At 37.8% G+C, this 22,056-nt stretch overlaps 1 protein-coding gene across 3 annotated transcripts in view; it reads left to right on the top strand.

Annotated features, from left to right (window-relative positions):
• PTPRR (protein tyrosine phosphatase receptor type R) overlaps positions 1-22,056 on the top strand; it is a 144,638-nt gene that overhangs the window by 46,523 nt on the left and 76,059 nt on the right. For 2 of the 3 annotated variants that reach the window (XM_032688939.1, XM_032688940.1), the window contains one exon: positions 21,469-21,582. In XM_032688939.1, the coding sequence (XP_032544830.1) occupies positions 21,469-21,582 (114 nt within the window). Of the gene's footprint in view, positions 1-16,897; positions 16,987-21,468; positions 21,583-22,056 lie in introns of those variants that run through there. The other variant, XM_032688941.1, reaches the window with a different exon arrangement.

The following is a 22,056-nucleotide window of genomic DNA, read 5'->3' as shown; positions in this document are numbered from 1 at the left end:
GGGTGAAATGATCATAACAGCATCATCTCTGTTGTTTTCATTTTACATTTCTTTCTGTTTAAGTCCTTCTCATTTTTTATATGGAGAAATTGAAAAATGTTGTATAGAGTTTATGGATCAGCTAGAGAACAGAACAGGTTTTGGCATCTAAAATACATGCAGGAACATGGGCTTGTTAACTTAAGTAGATTAGCAAGAAAGTAAAAATTTTAGCAGTGCTTAATGATACCGATAATTACATTTTCTGTGTCCTAGAAAGATACATGTGGGTGTCACTTTCTCTTGGGGCAATTATCTCCCCCAGCCACAAGTGTGGCAGAGTAGTGGGCCTTATGTCTTGCATTTAACATGGAGACTTCTGACTGCTTCACTCTTTCTGGAGAGGTGGAAACATTGACAAAATCTAGTTTTTCATTGTCTTTATTTTTTTCTATATGTGCCCAAATGTGAAATGCCAAACGGAAAATACCAGCTAGTAGCAAATGATTTTCCTTTGGGTCTTCCTTTTAATGGGAAGTCAAAATTTATAGTTTTGCTTCATTTACGCAGTTTTTCAGATAGATGGAAGCATTGAGTATTTCTGCAGCCAGAAATATTGACCTCCAAAAGGTCTCTTCCACCTGAGCGGGAAAGAGAACTGCTGTCATGGTATCAGTAACAGCAGGCAGCCATTATTTGGTGGCAGACAAGCAAACTGGGGGGATGTGGCAAGCAGTTTGTCATTTGTTACATGTTCTGTGTCAGAAAAGAGGGCAGCTCACAGGCCTGCTGAGCTCTGTCTTGCAGAACTTAAACACTCTGCCTTTATTGCAGGTCATTATTCACCATGACCATTAGAAAAAGAGGAAGATTCACTGGAAAACATTGAGGGTGGGCTTGTGAGGACGGGGGTGATAGAGCATGCACTCAGAATTTCCTGCCTTCGTTACTTGTTCTCTTTCTCCCACTGATAGCTGAATTTCTGTAATAAATGGCAGAACTGTGTATAATTAATGCTGTGTATAGTTTGTAAATCAGTTTGTAATGTACTTAGACATGCTTTTAGATGAAAGGTACTCACCGTTATCTCTGTGAATCACAGGCTTCTGTCAGGAAATACAGTGAGGCATAAACTTTTTGCTACAAATCCCTTTCCTCCCACGCCTTGCAGTTTTACAGAAACAAGGCATCTCAGGAGTTTTATTTATTTTTTATATCATTAAATCAAATCTTTACCTCTCACTCTTTTAATACTTTTATTTGTCTTTCTTTTCCTCACCCTGCATTGGTCATGTTAATTTAAATGGTGGAGGGTCTGTACAACTGCTAAAAAAAGAATATCTCAACTCTTCTCTCTGTCTGATTCGTATTTTATGATTCAATGTACTACTCAATGTATTAATTGTTAAAATAAAATAATGGCACCAATGAACATCATGTCTGGTTCTTTTAAGAAGTTTGCTAGTAGTTCAGATATTCGTTATATGAGAAAGCCACTCAAAAAGTGATGATGCAACAGTAGATTATATGAATATTTTAAAGCCTCCTTTAGTTAGGAGAAACATTGTAGCACATTGATTATATTTGGATTAATGTGGTTAATCACTTTATGCGATTTACAATGTTTTTCCACATTGGAGTTTTCCACTGCGTTTGTGTATAAGTCTCAGAAATGGTCAGGAAGCACAACAGGCTTCTAGATCTGCCAGCTGCCTCCCTATTTTATAGGGGTTTTGCAACATCCTTTAGATCCCACTGCAGATAGCTTAGGGGCATCCAAGTCCATCAGGTGCAGTCAGATCTTGAACACACTCCCCTGATGAGTTATTGGAACACGTTTTGGTTATATGCCTAGGTTTGATTTATGCACTAATAATAACGCTTTTTGAATCATGAATTTTGTACAGGAGATGTTGATCACTGTTGTTTTCCAGGCTTTGCTAGATTTGAATGCTGAAATTAATGTTTTCTTGGCTGCTTTTATTTAAACTTACTGAGGAAGAACATAAATAGGACAAGTTCCTGTGTCTCAGCTAATGAATTCATTGTCCAGCATTCTAATGCAAATGTGCCTTTGTGTCTTTTCATGAACCAGAGGTCCATCTTGGCAGCATGTGCAAGTTGGCTGTAAGTTCTGTTCCACCAACCCAGGCAAGAGATCAGTGGTCTCTCTGCAGAACGGGGTCTGAGTAGACTGTGTAGAGTAGGAACATCACAACTGTACCATGCTACCCCAGCCCACAAGTTCTCTGGACTGCCATTTGCCAGAGCCCTTCAGTGTCATATGCCATATTTTGAAACCTTTTCTCCAGAACTGCAATGTATCTGTTATTGGCCAGAATCTTTCAGTGGAAACATATGTATTGCTCAGTTGGTACTTGTCTGGGCTAGGAAGGTGGTTACATTTTTGGAATTTGAATTGCTATTTAACATGGATTGCTTGGATGAGGGCTTTTGAATAATGAATATTGCTTACTTATTGCACCAAATTGGAAGCAAGTTATTGTTTTCAGACATGTATCTCTCAAACCTTGTTTTTCTCCCACCAAGATATTGACAGAGAGGAAAAGATATTTGTTATGGAGATTAATTTGTTAGTGTATGTTCTGTGCACCTTATACAGAGAGACAGCTGAGCAGTAGGAGTTAAGTGATGATAAGTGTGTAAAAAAATACATGCTAATGGTAGAGTGCTGTTATTGCACACTGTCAAAACCAGGAGTTTTTGTCATTACTTCTGTTTATGTGGAGCAAGATAATATATACTTTATCCAGCTCATTTTCTGATTTTTGCAAGGATGTTGATATAGTTATGAATAATTTTCAATGCACTTAAAACACAAGAGTGATCTCCCCCAGTAATCAAAGTAACATTACCCTGATAAATTCCTGTTGCAAAGTCTGCATTTATCATGATAGGCAAAGTACTCTGTAGCCCTCAGCCTGAATGAGGTCATTTAATGGTCTTATATCTTATTTTATGTCATTTAAAGTTTATTTATTCAGTACTGAATGGCTGACAAAATATCAGGCTCTGATGCTGCAAAGACACTATGGTGTTGTGGACATAGGGTTGTTGTCATCTTTATGTCTCTGAAATAGTTTGCAGTTATGTGAAAATATGGATAACTAAATAATACATGAAATTGTATCCTTTTCCAAGGACTTTGAACATTCAAAATCAATGCATGGGTAATTTTCAAATTATTCTAAATATACAGAAATGTACTTCTGAAAGATATCTCATGTCATTAGAGACTGTGAAGGATGTGGAAGGGAAGGATAGACAACATCAGAAGCTACAGCTCTGTTATCATCTCCCAGCCAAGATTTTCCACTCTGTTGTGCTATTTGTCAATCTCTGCAATGGCCTGCTAACCAATTCTAATGATGTGGTGTTTGATTTATCAGTTGAATGACTGAAGTGACTGTTTTTCTGGATATCATGTTGTCATATGTTTGAATTAGTCTATTCCTAAATTGATTTGGGGTTGGGGTTTTTGTTGGTTGTTTTTTGGGAGTTTTTTTGCATGTGTGAAATGGTTTGGATACATTTCATATACAGAAAAGTAACAGCTGGTGAGGGGGTGAGGAAGAGTAAGATAAAGCTACTAAAATAAGGGGATAGCTTTTATCATATGTAGAGAGTTCTTGTTTTCAAACAACATCCTGTATGACTCTTCATCCTTTGTCTAAAAGATCTATATGCCTAAAGGTATCCTTTCCAGAAGGAAAAAAAATTGATTGTGTCCTGCCTTGCAGTGATAGTAAGTCTAGTACAATGAAGTAGACTTAATCCTAGTGTAATGATCAAATTAGAACAAGCATTAGCATAGGCAATTGTCTTTGGCATCCTGGGTCTAGGTTCAATCTCATATTTCACAAATGATAGAGGGAAAGGACTGTGGTCAGAAATGATCAAGTAGAAAATCTGAAACTATGTACTTGCGTGGCACATTTGTGGCCCTGCATCAGAAACACTGGGCAGGTGAGAAGGCACCCAGAAACACTGGGCAAACTTTAATTCATATTTAGGCTCAGAAACTCACCCCAGTCTGACAGCTTCTGCAGAGTACTGTGATCTCTAGAAAGTTCTAAAGGAAAAAAAAGGCATTTTTTTAATAACAGTGTCTGAGGAGATAACCCTCCTGCAGCTTCCATATGCTGTCCTGCTACATTTCTAATGAATGAAGCGAGGTTTAGGATTAAAGCCTGTATTACAGAAGCTGTTGGGGGCACTGCTATTGAGTTCAGTATCTGTGAACTCACGCTTACATAATTTGAGTAGTGCCTCCATGTGCTGTCACTGGGCAGCACTGAGAAGAGCCTGGAAGTATCTTCTTTGTTCCCTCCCATCAGATTTTTTTGTTTGCACATTGCCAAGGTCCCTTCTGTACATTCTCTTCTCCAGGCTAAGCAATCCCACGTGAAGTGGGATTGCTCCAAAGCAACTGCTTTGGAGTCCTTGCCTTCACGGCGGTAAAGTATGTTTACTTTGGTGCTTGTGTGAGCAGCAGTGGGTCCCAGATCACATCTCTCTGTCTATTTGAAGTTCATCAGGAATACCAAATGCTTTGATTCAACATCATAGTCCTAGTTCAACAGAAGCCTAGAGCTTTTACCTGAATCAAACCTCTGCCACTGCCAAAGGCATCTTCACTTCATCCCCAGGTCCAGTTTACTTCAGCCTCAACAGAAACCTGGAGCACTTATTGATTTACAGTGTCTAGCCTCTGTAGCTTGTAAAGGCAAAAGCTAACCTAAGAAACTTCGTTTCCTCATTTTGGTGATGTAGAAGGCAGTTTAGTCCTGTAGGCATAGACCTGACTCCCAGACTTTCTATGTTATATGACCATAGGGTTGAAATGACAGCTTTTTCTGGCATAGATATTCACTATGGTATTCAGGGTTATGCATTTATGGACTATTCCTAAAAGCTCTGGACCAGGAACTGTGAAGAACCCATTTGTTGCAGACAGGTGAAACAGAATCCAAAGTAAAATAGAGACATTGAAGCCCTGAGTAACCACTGAACACCTTGCCCTCTTCAGTGTATATCTATGTAGAATAGCAAAAAGTTACATGGTGCTCCAGGGCCAAACTCACTTCTATGCACACTCTGCATCTTTACATTGTTCTGTAGGAAAGCATATTCTGAGATTTCTGCAGAGGAGAACAGTTTTTATGAAATAATTATATCCTGGGTCCACTGATCCTAAGCAGAAGTAGGAATTATCATTTAATGTGAGAAACTGTTAGGTTTATCCAGCAGAGACACAGCATAAAAAAATGTTTTGGTTACATTACTTTTGTACTTTAAAATCATTTATCCTTGACATGTAATTTAGAAAATAGGGTTTGATGACTGTTGGTAATTGCCTGTCTGTTTTGGGATAAGTATGTGTAGTGTGCAAAATTGATGTTACTAATTAAATAACAGAAACAGGAACCAACAGTTAATTGTAGTCTGTGCAGGTTGCCCCTCAGGTGTTTTGTATGCCTGGGTAAGTCTCAGCTCATTAGTAGAAACAAAGTCAATAAGTGTTTACAGGACTGGAAGCATCTGGAGAGTTACAAAATCATTACATCCCATAGAAGCTGTGTGCGTTTGAATGTGTGCGGTCATGATCATGGTCGTGTTCCTGATCACCGGCATGAGAGAGACATTAATGAATTGAAAAGTGGTAGAAAATGACAGCCTGCATGTAGTCCTCTCTGTCGATTACCATGATAAAAGATATAATAACCGAATTTTACTGACTCCCTGATATGGCTGTACAGTTTCCAGTCAGTTCAGAGGTTGAGTAGGGATTATATTCATGTTTTCCTGGAGGTATCTGTTCATTTGTTTATCAGATATGAACCCCGACTCACTTTATTAATCACTCCTTTTAAAAATATATTTCTTTGCAGGTGAACTATATATGCTTTTCCAAAATTTTAATTGTCTTGAGTTTAGTCGTATTAACTACATGATGTTCAGGTGGACTTCACCTGAATCACCAGGTGTGTCTGACCTACCCTAATGTTTATTCTGAGTTATCACTGAGCTTCTGCATTATCTTCACATTTTTGTATGACTTTGTGTGACTCATCAGACCTCTAATAAGCATGTTGACTGGCACAGAGTACAAAGTTGCTAGGAGCAGTTTCCTGAAAGAGGTCATTTGTTCCAGCATATTTGCAGGTTTACACTTTGATTTGCCCTTTCAACATCCAGTATGATTACTTTTGGAACAGAATATATACATCAAATTACTATCACCAATGATTTCTTATCCCTCCAAAGGTCTCTAGAATCTCCTTTCTTTTTTCTATAATTATGAAAAATTTGCCATCTCAAGGTATAGCCCTGTTGATATTTAAATTAAAAAAGCAAGTAAACTTAAGTCTACTGGCCCTAGGTATCCATGGATAGTTTTTCTTTCTTTAGCCATTGCCAGCAGTTCATGTAGACTTCTTTTTTTTGATGCAGACTTTACAGTACATCATGTAGACTTTACAATATTTACAGAGTTGTCTAAAGCAATAAAAATGATCCTTCTTCACAGAAGCATAATTTATATTATTCTATTTCTAGTCTTTTCATGAGCTTTGCACTTTTCTACATGTGGAAGGCCTTTGGGTTTTCATAAACAGGGAATGTCTAGAAGTCAACACTCTCTGGATTTGAAAGCAGGGCAACAGGTGTTCCTACAGAGCTGGACTATATTTGTAGCTCAAAAAATGTTTTGCTGTCTCTCCTAAAGGGTTTTTTTATTTGTGCCCATAATCAGGGGAAACTTTACAAGGCGGACCTGTCATGGGCAAACTGTCTTTTCAAAATCTGAGGAATATGTCAGACAAGAGGCTAGGCTGGGGTAGCACTGCCACTGCCACAGTCACTGTTGTCAGAATTCCAAGCAGCCTGAAACTGGATTTTCACTGTAGATAGATATGCAGGCCCAGCTTGAGGTCGTATTCATTATAAGGCTCTTTAGGAAACCCTGACTTAAAACCTTTTTATGGAGAGGAAACTCATATCCAGAAAAACAAATTAAAGGCACTACAGAAGAGCAAATATCACTAGTGGCGTGAAATGGTCCCTTTTATCGAGTTTATTTAAGGAAATTTGAATGTTTGAGTGTAAAATTCACACTGGGGAAGCAAACATTGATAATAGTAAGCCTGTATTCCCAATTCTCTTTCTGCTTTTCCAAGTTTCTAAGGCAGTCAGTTGTTGCTTCTTAGTACCTGCTTTGAACCAAGAATGGCACTGTGGCTTCTCTTTGCAACCAGATGTAATACTTCTTCAGTCTAAAGCAAACAATCACATACTCTACTAATAATTAAAGCTCTACATGTTTTCAATTATACTTGAAGTTTGAATACATGGGTGTGCATAAATACCTTAAGGATATGGCCTTAAAAAGTCTCATATATCCAAAGATTCATCTTCCTTAAGAACATAGACTGTCAACTAGCAGGTTCTTTCTTGTGCAAAAGGTTTGTGAAAAACAGCTTTAAATAACAAAAAGCGTCACCTTTCTTATATAGGTGTCAATTTCTTTTGCTAAATCATCTCAAAAATGTTAAAATTAAAAGGTTTGAATCACTGAATGAAGATTTGGATTTTTTACCTACATATATGGCAGAATGTCTGTTCAAGTAAAAGATTAAATCTATTTGGACTCCTACAAAATTGAAAGACATTATTATTTATTCATTGCATTTTGCAAAGTATTTTTGAAAATATATTTTTTCTCATTTGTGAGATGCTCTATGATCTGTCTAATCTCTATATTAGCTGTTAGGGCAGAAGACAGAGGAGAAGACACAGGATACTGAATTTCAATGAAATTTAAGAACTTCACATTTAGGTGCAAAATGAACAGCTTAGAATCTCCAATCATAGCCTAATTGTAAAAGACTGATGAATCATAAATATGTTTTCAAATTATATTAGGTAAAAAAAGACACCATTCATCTGACATGACAAAGTTCCTATCTCATTCAGATTATCCTGTGACAAGAGGGAGATGAAGAATTGAGGGCAAAGGGTTCTCAGCTATGACATTCAGCTTCACTGATTTTATTTCTCTTGTTTCTTGAAGTACCAATTTGGGGAAAAATTAAAACTGAAAAAAAAAATCACATTTTGAAAACCATTTTGCTACAACAACAAAGAATATTTAAGAATATTTAAAAAGAATATTTAAGAATTCCTCTTACTGTTTCCTTTGCTTAAAGCACAGAGATTTCTTTATAAAATGTTAATTTTCATTATTTTTTACTATTTTGTTTTCCTCTCTTCCCTCCAGTCATTTAATTCGGCAATTCTGGGAGGTTTTCTGGGAATGTTATTTTTAATGTGAAAAAGATCATAGAAATGAGAAGCTGGAAGAGCCATTTACTTAATCTTTTGTTTCTTTATTCATCCCAGCATGGGGTTATTCCATTTATGGTACATTATTTTGGTACATTACTTTGTTCAGCATTGTTTCGGCAGTGAACTGAACATTCCTCCACTAGACACAATCTAATGATGAAGCTGGTAAGGCAGGTTTGTTGGTTTTAGTTCTAACTAAAAGAGAAGAGGCAGTAGAGGAGTTAGTTGAGACTGAGGATGAGCCCTGCCAACCCTAATGACCTTGGCAATCAGGTACCACATTAGTAGTAACCTACCACATTTTTCATTGAGGTAACATGCTACTCTCCGTGCTTTGTAGTATAATGGTTTGTAGTATAATGGTTTCTGGAGTTCCAGAAATCCTGTGAACACATATGTAGAGTAATTGTATTGCTCTTGCACAAACGGATCCAGCCTGGTCTGGTGAAGCTGAACTTGCTGCTATATGCAAAGCCATGATAGCGATGTTGTGGTAAGGGATGGGGCTGAGCCCTGCTGTACATCTCTGGTGCTCTGTCATGCTATCCTGTTGGGTGATATAGTGGGTGGGATTACACCCTCATATTGAGTTGTATGATAGGGGCTCTGCCGTTCAGGGCTGACAGGAGAGAGGGTGAATGTATATAATATATACATTTGGACTGCTGCACAACAATGTGGCATCTCTGTCTTTGGAGGAGTGAGAGATGGGATATGAGAGCAGTCCAAAATACATGATTTGTCAGTATGAAGAGAAGGGAAAACACAGCAGGGAAGTGGGAAGTGAGGGTAGTGCAGGAAATAAAGCTCTTTGTAGCTCTCCAGTAAATTCACAGAATCACACAGAATCTTAGAATATGAGTTGGAAGGGACCACAAAGATCATTGAGTCCAACTCTTAGCCCTGCACAGCACCCTCCCGAAGAGTCACACTGTGTGCCTGAGAGTATTGTCAAAACACTTCTTGAACTCTTGTCAGCCTTGGTGCTGTACCACTTCCCTGGGAAGCCTGTTCCAGCACCCAACCACCCTCTGGGTGAAGAACGTCTTGCTAATATCCAACCTAAACCTCTCCTGACACAACTTCGGCCATTCCCTTGGGTTCTGTCACTGGTCATCGCAGAGAAGAGATCAGTGACTGCCCCTCCTCTTTCTCTCACAAGGAAGTTGTAGACTGCAATGAGGTCTCCCCTCAGTCTCCTCCAGGCTGAACAGACCAAGTGACCTCAGCCGCTCCTCATACAGCTTCCCCTTAAGGCCAAGAGTAAATTATGTGTTTAGTCAGACACTGATGGGATCCACTGAGTTCGGTCCTGTGCACTGACCAGAGATTGTTCAGGCCTGGCACATTTGTGTTCCGCTGAATGCAGCCAGCGTCTCCCAGGTAGTTATATGAATTTCAGTGGGATAGTGTCAGTGGATTTTCTTCCCAGAAACAGGTGCTGGTTAGGACCGTTTGCAAAATGTATCTCTGACTTATCATAATAAACAGGAACAAGATCTTGTACATGATAGATCTCATTGAGATATTTTCTCAAAATAGGCTAAAAGTCCATTGCTACAACTAGACATTAGGTATAAAAAACAGACAACAATAGCCATAGTCTCAAATGAAATTCCTGTCTTTCTCTGCGTGATACTGTGAAAAAAAAAAAGTATGACATATAAATATACAAATTTAAATCATGCTCCTCCAGTTTTCCTGAGGCTTTGTAGCTTTTGCTTTGTTTTGCTTTTGCACTTAAATTCTGATTTAGTTTAGGAAGACTCACCTCCACTGATAAGTTTAGGCTATAAGTTTTATTCGTATACCAACTGAGACAGAAGCCATATGGCCTTTTTTTAAGAAGCATAGATGCTATTGTTGTCTCTTTCCTAGGAAATAAGGTAGATGTCCTGTTTGCTTGGTTTTTTTTTTTTTATGAAGTCTGTGAGTCCTTTTCCATCATTTGCAGGACTTTGGTTTTGATCTGACAGGTGTAACACAGATATTGCTCTGGGTTGGAGCCATGCACTAGGTTTCAGCAAAGTTGAGGGTTTCTTCACAGGCATCTTTTCCTGCCCACGTGAATCTGCAGCCACAGAACCACTGGGAATCTCACAGGTTTCCAGAGTGCAGGAAAGAGCAGGAAGTGTGCATAAAGGTACACTTGTGGTGTTTGTAGAGAGGAGCAGTTCCTCTCAAACACAAATGGCACTGCTCATGGTCACTTGGGGAAATCTGAGAGATTATTACTTCTATGTTTAAAGAATATTGTTAAAAAAATAACTAAGAAAGAAAGAAAGAACAAAAGAAAAGGACATCTTACCCACCGAATTTGCTATTGCTATTTCTCACTGAAAGAATTATGAATTGTTTTGCTTTTGTGTATATGTAACAATGAGAGAACTGCATGCAAACAGTTTTTAATATTCTCTTTTAAGAGTGATCAATTCTGAGACTAAAAGGAGAAAAAAATTTGTTTTTCTCATTCTAAACATCTGAGATTGGCTTTGACAGCTGTGTTGCCTGTCTAAAAAAGACAAAATAACACAGAATGGTCTTCTGATCCAAACATAAAAGACAGAAATTGAAGATTCATTAATTAGACTCTGTCTCCCAGTCATTTTAGAGCAGTAACATCTCATAGTACAGGACAGCACAGCTTCTTCATCTTTGACTTCACAAGTGGAGTCCTCTTTTAAGAAAAGTTGCCCAAATTAGCCTGAAAGCCATTTTAGAAAACTTGACAAGAGTTGAGTCAAAAAACTTGTTCTGTATTAGGACATTTAGGACAAAGTGTATGTATTGCATTTTCAAACAGAAACTTGTTGGTCAAAAATACAATATTGTTATTAGCATTTACAGGACTCATTGAGCTAAAACTCTCCTTAAATCTGTGAAGACTTAGTGTTAGTATTTTCCCTTAAGCTGTGCCTTCTCTGTTCAGAAGAGGAAAATCCAGTCTGACCAGATGATAATGAGAAAGGGAATTTGTATCTCATAGCCTCTAAATACATTCAGTATTAGCAGCTTCAGGAGGTCAAAGATCTGAGACAGTTGCCAAAATCATGAGATTGTCTTTTCACTGCTTTCTTGTTTCTGAACTTCTAGTAATGGTTTTTCTAAAACTTTGAGACAAAGTGATGTGTTCAGATGCATGAATCAATGACAGGATAAAACCCAAAGTAATGCAAGTTTTGTCTTAGAAAAAATTGGAGGTCCCTGAGAGTTTTGCTTAATTTTGCTTAGTTTTCTTTGAAGTTTGAAATGGTAAAAGAAATGTGAGGCAGAAATTACAAGGTTGCCTTGTATTGTCTGTTCTTGGTTCACATTGATTTTGAGTGCTAAAGTTGGTAGGGGAAAGGCAGTAATACAAGTTTTATTCCAATAATTTGTGATTATGGTGATGATAATATCTATAAACAGACTTATTTGGGCTAAAAGGCTGAACACAAATAAAGATCCAAAACATACTGCCAATTGCATCACACTAAAGAGCCCTTGTTATTTGACATTTGCTTCCTAAAAATGGAAATCTGATCTGTCAAGAGTTGAAGGCTAAGAATCGCTTCTTACTTTGAAAGTCTTGGTTGTGTTAGACAATTAATCCAGACTGTCCTGGGACATGAGCCTTATTCAGGAATCGCACAAGAACAGCCATTTGTGTAAACACCTCAATTCTAGTTGAATAGAATGTATTTTAAGACCTTTTTCTTTTTTTTTGCCCCCTCAGATGTATTTCAAATTTTATTCTTCCTGTACCCAGGAACTACAAAGAACTATGATTATGAGAAAAAAGGGAAAGTATTTGCTTTATTCTATAACATTCTCACTGTGTGTGTGTTCAGGCAGATTTTGTTCATCTGAAAATAAATGCCTGAGAAAGCTAGGATGTCAGCAGTACTGAAATCTTACTTGGATTTTCAAAGAAAAGAGAAAGATTATGAAGGAGAGTAAGTCAGTGGGAGTCTTTTGTCCATATCACTGCCTGGAAGATGTGGAAGTTGCTGTATTGTCTTAGGTTTCTACTTTTGTTCTTCATTATTATATTATATATATATATATATATATATATGTCTCTGCTACAAACTAAATTTAGAATTCTGAAGATAAAAAGAAAAGGATGATTTTGGGATGGTTTTTTACATCTGGAAGGCATTTTGATGTATTGAGGACCATTTTACAAAGAGTTAACAGGAATTTTAACTTTGTTGCCGTGGGATTTAGGTGCTGAAAAAATCTCCCGGAGCAGTTAATTAGGGGTGAGATAAGAAAGGGTTTATTTTGCCAAGGCAGAAGATGTTACAAGACGCGGCCCTTGTGCCTGAGAGGTTACATTTTATAATACCATCCATCCAATCCCAGATGTGTCCACCCTCTGGCCTTTACTCTGGTCCGCCCCGGGTCCACCCCCTTGAAATGAACCCCTTCACCATCATCAGAGCACAAAGGGTACATTGTTACCTAATTCTTGACTTCATTCTGTGGTTTAGGCCCAGATATGCTGTTCTGTCAACTGTCTAGGCCTTGCCTTGACAAAAGACTAAACATTTCTATTAGATTTGGGGCTATGAGTGATGTAGGGAGGATAGAATGGGGTAAGAGGGTTAAGGAATGTATAAACAAGGGTACTGGAGAAAGGGAAAGGGACAAGGGACGAAGAAGGGAGGGTTTCTGCTTTTAAAACCTACTTATAAAACTTACAAGTCTTACAAATATTAGAAAAAATAAAAAAACCATTAGGGGCTTAAGGCATCAACTTCAGTAACTAAGAATTGTTTGCAACAAAAACAACTAGCTGAAATGAGGGGTTTACAAAGAGAGCAAGAAGAAGCAATACTGATTTTCTAGCATTTAGAACTCTACACTGATTCTACCTAGAGCTTTAGTAATTGGACAGAATTAATGTCTGAAATGAGGGTTTTACAAAAAGAACAAGAAGAAACAATACTGGTTTTCTGGCATTTAGAGCTTTACACTGGCTCTACCTAGAGGTTTAATAATTGGACAGAAGAAACAAGGCATAATCTAAAGTGCTGTGCTGAACAGGCTCAATAGGATCTGTTTGCTCTGAGGATTACATCTGGCTTTGGGATGATGAAATAGGATGTGACTGGTACAATCATGATGTGCATAAAAGTTATGTCAGACATAATAGCACCATGCATTTCTTCTGTAATGGAAGGAATAAATTTTTTCCTAATCTTGAATAAGGACAGATAGGAAAATTTTATGGAGCTTATTATACATGACTCTCAAAGAACAGAAGGTTGAAATAGTATTCAGCTGAGCTTTTCCAGCTCTCCCTGTGTTTTCAGCTCTCTGTATTGTCTTGTGCTTTTCCGTCATCTTGTCCTTTGCAACTGTCTACCATAAGGGAGGAGGGTAGGGAGAGGTGGATGAATGAAGGAAAAAGCCTAGAAAACTATCAGAGCTTTGAAATTAACTTCAGCTGTTATTTTAAGAAAACTTATATACTTTGTGATTAAGTAAATCTGAGTCGGTGAAGAAATGCAGCTCCTAATTAAAAAAAAAAAAGACGGGGTAACTTTTGGAAGATGCTCTAGAAAATCTGCCATGAAGCCCAACAGAATTACCGCAGCCTCCTGCCCCTCTCCTTCCCCCTTCCAAAGGGTTCTCACCATACAGAGACCTTTCAGGACTGGTATTCTTTAATGATGAGGCTGTCCCATGGACAATAAATAGCTTTTTCTTTACCTCTCCTACAACCCTTCATCAATGACAAGCATGCATTCTGTGAGCATTTAGGATATGAGATTCTGGAACCCTCAGACTCAGTAAAAGTCCTGTTAACTTTACTGGGCTCTGGATAAGGTTACTCCCCTATTGAGGCGGGGCTGTGGGATGGTAGTCTCTTGCAATCCATAGTGCATTAGGTGTTTGGAACCTGTACATACTTTCTGACTTCCAAACATATGATAATACATTAATGATACCATAGGAAAGAGGTAAAGGGAAATGAGTACAATGAGCATTGTGAGGGCAGTCTAACACATGGTCTCAGACTGTCACCCCACTAACTACCTTACACTGTGGTACAGCAATGACCCACATGACTCAGAAACCAGGAGAATGAAATAACCTACCTTCTGAGATTTCCTTCAGAAGAAAGAAGACTATTCCATGTCTCCACGTTACTTTGTTACACCATACTGAAAGAGCTGGCCCTTATTTTTGCTTGGAGATTGGAAGCCCAGAGGTTAATGCAAAACTGATGGAAATCAAAGTGCACCTCTCGAAGACAAGCATTAACAAACCTTATCCTTAATAGACTGAATGCATTCTCATACACTTCAATCATCAATGAAGTTCATGGAGTCTTTCTATAGCTGACTGACTCACTGCCCAAGTGCATGTAAAAGCTCAGTGAGGGAATTGAGGGAATCATGGCCAGGAGCCAGACCTCACAGATGAGACATTTCTCACTCTTGTGTTGATACTTCCCACAGACTTGGTCAAATCAGCCCCAAATCAGCTGATCTCATCTAAGAAATTAGTTCTTCTCCCTGTGAAAAGAAGTGTAAATCTGTCACATAACTGAGGCAAACCAGTTTAGTCATATCACCCACCCGCTTCCAGGGTAGTTTTGCCAGTCTGAGCAATGGGTGCCAGTGGAGTGCCCTGGCATCACCTCAGCACCTGGTATGGCACCTTCATCCTCTGCAATGCAGCACTCTCTAGGACTGTCCTCAGCTGGTACCTACACATGCAAACAGGACTTAAATGAAACCCAGTATCTAGCCCAGGACGATGGCCAGCTCTTAAACCTTGCAATAGCATGCTGAGAAACTTCTCCTGTTGTTGTTGCACTAATGTTCATCTTCGTTTCTGATGGTGACAGATATGGTAGTCAAGTGTATGACAAGGCTTGTAGTATGTCTTCTGAACAGTTTTCAGGGACATTAGTGACTTTCAACATCCATCTAAGCATCCAGTCCCATTCCTGCCTCGTGTTCAGTTTTTGGCCCCAGCAATTTCCTGTGGTGTAAAGGTCTGTGGTTTAATCGCGTGTGGGAAAGACTGCTTCTTTTTATAAATTTTCATTTTCTCATGTTTTAATGAATATTCACTTCAAAATCAGTATGAGGGGAGACCACACAGCTGCCTTGACTAATTGGATTAACCCTATACTTCTCATTAGGGCTACTTCTGTCTTTAATTTATTTCAGAGAGTTCATAATGTGCATAAATATTTAAATGTATATGCTTTTATGAAAAATTGATCAAGAGCCAAAATTGTTCTTTAATGCTACATGAGAAATGCATAATTCCAGGAAACATTATGCTTACTTTAAACAAAGATTTTCCGTGTAAGATGTGAGGGTTTTTTCTCTAGCAAAAATGAGTGAAGTTGTACAATGTCACATCTTGAAAAGCAGCAGACAAATATACCAAACCTCTCTAGACTAATCAGGACTGAAGCAATCAAAGTAACCTATTCCTATTGCTTTTTCCTAATGTTTATACAGAACCAATTTAGAGCTCTCTTTTCTTATTACCCAAATACTCTTTGGACAAGCACACAGAATTTTGCAGTCTGCATGTGAGATCTGGGGTTCTTTTGCAGATTTGCATATTTTGCAGCTTCATTATCTCCTCATTAGAAATCAGATGACTTAAACAGAAGCATTTTCCAGGTCCAGAGCATTTCTTAGTGCTTTTCAGTGGTTCTTGTAAACTCAAATGTATGCCTGTAATTTTTCTGCTATTTCGGGTGATTTTCAGTCCACTTTATTCGGTAATTGCTCCCTGACCTTGGAAGTATTTAAGTGTCTCAAGATTTATATTTCTAGTCATATTGTCTTTTGGCACAAATATATTATGTGTGTAAGTTTGAGTAGGTCACTGCAGACAACTGCTGATACATAGAAACATGAATCTTCTTTAATTAATCACTAGAATAATTGATTTTATACTCAGGAGAATTTTATCTTAGTTTACAGACATAATTTAAAGTTTAATGTGGACCTCATAAAAGGGCAGGTCTTTCCTCTTGAAGAAAATCACATTGTAGAGGGAGAGGTAAACAGGAGAGGAGGCAGTGTACCTCAGATACCAATTTGGTTTAGGGCAAAGTGTCTTTGGAATGACACTTGGCAAAACGCATTGTTGTAGTTGCATAATGCTGGCTAGGGACATACTGGCTCCCGTGGGATTCATGGACTATGTGAGACAGTAAAGTTGCTGTGACATGACTCACATAATTTTATAAAAGCCAAAATCTTCTATGGATGTGTATTAGGCACCTGAGCCAGCCAAATGGGCTAACCTGATGCCCTATGTACCTGCAATCTCAAATCATTGAAGAGCAACAGGAAGGAAAATTTAATGTGTTTAGGGAGAAAAATAGAAAGAAAATGCAGGTATTTTCACAATTTGCTGCCAGATTTGTTGTAGTCCTTTTTTTGGTTGTACAGCTGAGACTGTCTGATGAGGGTGACAAGATGACATACTGTGACACTAATTAACCATAGAGACTCTCACTGTGCAAGCAGCAGAACAGGGTGCTCAGATAGAGGGACTCACAGCTTGGCTGCAGTTCAGCATTTGCTTTAGCACAAAACACCTCCCCACCCAGTTTTATAGCATTTTTGTTAACTTTCTTAGAACATATATAAATAAGTGGAGCACAGGCAGGTAAGACAACTCTTTTCTGAGCTTTCTCTTTTGCTTGGCTTAAGTAAATAGGGGTGTTTATTTTTGTTTTAGGACAAAATAGAACTGAACACCAATGGCCTTTAAATATGTAAAATTCCTAGCATGTATAATTTGTTGATTTGCTTCTCATCTTTTTTCGCAAAAGTATTGTGAAGGCCTATACTTTCACCTTTAATCTTCTTCATTCTTGATTATTTTTGCTCCTGTATATTCACGTAAGCTAGAGGTTTGAGAAAACATCTGTGGTGATAGGATCAGATGAGTTTAGAGGGGAGCAACAAATGCATAGAAAAGGAATGGTATATTTGAAGCTCATTGCAGAAAGGATATAATTGATGATAAATGAACTATAAGAAAGGGTGGCATCTCTGAATTTTTCTTAAGAAGCAGAACTGGCAAATTATGATTTATTGTAATATCCTAAAAATATTGTTTCAGAAACTGTATTATACATTCATCCCTTTTATGTTAGCGTTTTGGTGGGGTTTTTTTTCTTTCCTTTAACATGAAAATCCTCATCAAAAAGCCCCTGTAGGATTTCAGTTGTGAATGATCTTTCGTGGTTCTGCGTGCTGAGTTTCCCTTTCTGGAACTCTGTCTTCTCAAGTTTTCCACTACAAGCAGAAACATCCTTTAGTTCAAACTACCTGTTTTGCTTGGATTGGATAAACCTAGAAACCGTCGCTACAGTTTCAATATCCAGGTCGGTAATTGCTCAGGAAAATGAGTCCTCCGGGGTGTCCTCCTGTGGGGTCAACAAGTTGCTACTGCCAACAGCAGCAGCAGATTCAAAACTGTAACCTCCTTGGGGAGGTAGTTGTGATCCATGATAAACACTACAGATGAACAAACGGTAAATGATTAGTGCTGTCTTACTGGGATGTTTCAGCCTTTTCTTTTCCAAAGAAAAAGGAGCAGCTAGAGGAACACAGTAAGACACAACCTGTGTATCTGTGTTAGTGCTTTATTTATTTAGATGGATAACTTTACAGGGGTTAGTTTCACATTTTATTACAGGTAGTGTGAGAACTCATAATGATTTCATTTGTGTAATTATACTCTGTAAATGGTTGGACAGGTTTGCATTCTAGGATACCATTCTCTTCGTGACAGTTTATAGTGTTGTCTAATGTATAGGTATTGTTACATTTATACTTCATCCATTAGCAGTTTTGTATCCTAATCTCCTACCTTTGTGAATTATAGTCAACACAGTATCAAGGCATGCCATCAGAATGGTGCAATAATATTAATTAGAAATTTTCTAGTGATTGGAATAGTTAAGACTTTTTTCCTTTCTCTTCTTTATCTTCTTTCTTTTCAGTTTCGTTTGTTTGTTTTTGTTTTCTTTTTTCTCTTTTTTCAACAAAAATTTTTATAGTCAAGAATTTGCAGAAAGGCAATTTTACACTGGACCCTCAGGTCCAACTTAAATTTCAGTCACCTTTCAGAGGAGCATGCCAGAGTTCAGAATATAATGTCCCCAAATGTTGCCTTCATCCCAGATAGTGTCAGTATGATAACATTCTTGTAATTGAGGAGACTCATTGCCTATGCTGAATAGCAATTAATTAGCTGTGATCTTGTCAGAAGGAACTTGGGAAAAGACTAATCTTGCCCTGTTCCTATAATTTTCCATACAAATCCAGAGCTGACCACAGGATAATGAACTTGATATGTCTCCAGTCTGGTCCCCTCCTGCTTTACACTTTTATACATACAGAGCAAAAAAAAAAAGGGTAATAGAGAGCACAGAGCTCTTGTGATGTTCTGCTCACTCTTAAGCAGGTGCTCTCGGGATCTTATCAAGCATTTCTGTACATTCTCTTTCAATGATTCAGTTAGAAATTCCATTCCTAAAGTAGCAGATTCTGGATTGCTAATTTTCCTTTTTGATAGGAAGAGGCAAATGTATTCTCTTGTGCTGTCTGATGTAGAAAAAGGCAGCCTATGGTACTTTTACTTAATTTTTGCTATAATTGCCAAGGAACTAAGCTTCACACTGACACCAGCAAATGAGAAGCAGATCCCCTCAGTGGAGAGAAAGGCAAGGTTCTTATAAAAAATATGAGATGCTTCTTCCTCAGCTACTTCTTGGAGGTTTTTTTTGATGAATAGTCACAAAAAAAAAATCTTTATTGCTGCACAAGAAGCATCCTGATATAAGGCTTAAGGACAAATTTCTTCCCACCCACTTAGAAGGTTTCCTAAAAGGGTCCTGAAATCTCTGGCTGCAAGGCCACTTGAGATTTCTTAGCAGGCTGGTGCCAGACTGACAGAATACTGGAGTCTTCAGGCTTCCCCCAGAACGATGAAGGACAACATAGCTGTTGCAGAGCGACACACACACACTGCAGCCTTTGGTGACTATTCGTTAAAGGGCACAGTGGACCAAATTCAGACCTGGTAGAAGGAAATGAGATTCTCCTAAAGATATTGGAGTTTCACCATGTTTTATTGTCCCTGGATATGATGAACCATAATTCCAGCATACTAAATCTATAAGAATTTATTACCTCCTTTAAAGTTCTTTAAGATCTTCTATTTCCTCTGAAGCTAGATGTTTTTCTGGCTATTAATTTCTGTGTTTTTATTAGTGAGGTTTTAACACACTGTATAACAATAAATCAATTAATGTGTTCTGATCCCTGGCTCAAGTATGTTTAAGTAAATATATTTTGATTTTATGCTTGCTGATTTTGCTCAGTAACAACAGTTAGTATTATCCCCATAACTCAGAGTCACTGACTTAGGCAAGCAGTTTTGCACTCTTTATGCCATCCTAATGGATCACTAGGGTCCCTCACGAGAGCTTTTCTGTTTTAGCAGCTACTCCCTTTCTCATTTACTCAGGATCCTCAGACCAGGCTGTCTCAGTGTAGTGACAGCTTCAAAGCTGCAAACTAATTCTTGTCAGGTGTGCCATGGCTGGAGTGAGCCAGTCTGGGGTACAGAAGAAAAAGTGCTCACATCTCTTATATCTCCATATGTCTCCTCTCAAGACATCTCTCTATTTCAATGGTAAAGTTGAAGCAGTTTTGCAGTCACTGAGGATGTCTGTCTAATGCAAGAAGAAGCAAAGAGAAGAAGATTTTGCATTTTGAAAATGCCAGGGTACAAAGGCTAATTTAAATTGAAAAATTCGATACTTTCAGCTTAATTGAAGCTCAGCCTTGTTGTAAGAGCAGATCTCAGATGATTCATCAAGACCTGACAATGCCAGTAGTGTAAAAAAAATGAGAAAAAGAGGAGAAAAGTAGAAAACCACTCAGTTTTTCTGATGGAAAAATCAAAATTATAGTGGAAAAGGAAAGCAAATATTTTATAGTTTTATATCATAGCTTATAAATTCTGTTAAAGAACAAGTCATAATGTGTGATGCTGTTTTTCTTTGAGAAAATTGTTGCCTTTCTTTTTGAACCATAGCCATATTTCCAGTGTGATATCTGCCCCATGGATGTCTCCCATGGAAGGGAGATACTTGCTTGGATCCTTGAGCAGCAAGCTGCCCTATGGCTCTGAATAGGAAGTTTAAAATAATAAAAAAAATCTTTTTTATCTCAAGTCAACTGGTTGAGGCAGAACTTACCAACTTCCTGTCAGAAACTACCAGAAGCATTCAAAGCCTTCCAGCCTTCTGTGGTCATCTGACATAGTCATCTTTTCTCTCTTCTCTACTGCAAAGAAAGGGACTCCAAAGTACCACATGGAAGTACTGATCACCATGCATCATGTGAAGACTCTATATCTGGGTCTTCTTGGAAGCAGGAGATTTGAACCTAAATTATTTCCTGGGTAAAATTACACTGACTTCATAAGAAGGATCTGAACTTGAGGAAACTTTTAAATTTCACTATAATTCTAACACAGAAGGAAAATGCTTCAGTGATATAGTTTGCCTCTGCTGGGAATCATAGTGTCCTCTGACTCACAGGAGGAAGTTTTAGGAAATTCAAGCATGGGTAATGTATCCAGAATGTTTCTTTTTTGATCTCAGAAACCACTAATCAAAATGAAAGTTGTATAATTTCACTACGTCTGACTCATTCTTCACCTTCAGGGAGAAGTGCTAATATAGTATTCAAAGTGATTCTTCATTGTGCAAATCCAACATCTCATTCTTTAAAAGTGCATTGTGTTTAATGCTTGACTTTTGTTTTTAAGGTAGTAATTGTGATATCTTAAACACTGTGACTTGTCCAAGGAATTTAGCCAAAAAACCTCTGGAACCTATTTTGAGTGTAGTTGAGGAAAGGTGGTACTTTGCTAATGAGCAGCATTTAAGGTACTTAAATTTATCTTTTGACTTACTGTATATTGTGATGCAAGTAGATTGCACAGATTATTGTTCTGGGAAAAAAAAAAAAAAAAAGACAATTAGTGGAGAGTCCCAGAGGTCAGTCTTCTTGAGAACTAAATGTCTTGAGCAAGGTGTTCATTTGAACTGGTTTTGTTTTTCAGACCTTGCAAATGGATGTAAACAAGCTGAATATCACATTGCTTCGGATATTTCGCCAAGGAGTGGCAGCAGCACTAGGACTGTTACCTCAGCAAGTTCATATCAACAGGCTCATTGTAAGTACCAAAAGATTGTGTATGATAAAATGCATCTGTTTATTTAAATTCTCTTATATTCATTTTCTTGTCAATGTGGAAAAGTGCAATCAAGTAGGACAGAAAAATACTTTTTTTTCCCATTTTTTTAAACTGCACTACAGAAAAATATCTCCATTACAAAATTATTTAAATTTTCTTTTGAAAAGAAACTATTCTCAGCTATAGTAAAAAAAAAGTCAGATAAGTCTCTTTTGTATCCTATTCATAAGCAGATTGCACATCCCTTAGTTTTCATTCTAATGCAGTTCTATGTCATGTTCATTAAGAGACAGTTAACCATGGTTTGTTTCTCAGAGGTTGAATATTGCTTAAAAAATACACGTGATTCTTTCTTTCAAAGGCATCTTCACAATTTGACCTCAGACTTTCCATTAGTAAATTAAATGTCTTCTCACAATATTAATATTCATTCTTTGTTATTCTGCTGTAATA

Source organism: Chiroxiphia lanceolata, chromosome 5 (assembly GCF_009829145.1).
Source record: "Chiroxiphia lanceolata isolate bChiLan1 chromosome 5, bChiLan1.pri, whole genome shotgun sequence".
In the NCBI taxonomy this organism is placed as follows: Eukaryota; Metazoa; Chordata; class Aves; order Passeriformes; family Pipridae; genus Chiroxiphia; species Chiroxiphia lanceolata.
This window is presented reverse-complemented; position numbering and strand designations above follow the sequence as displayed.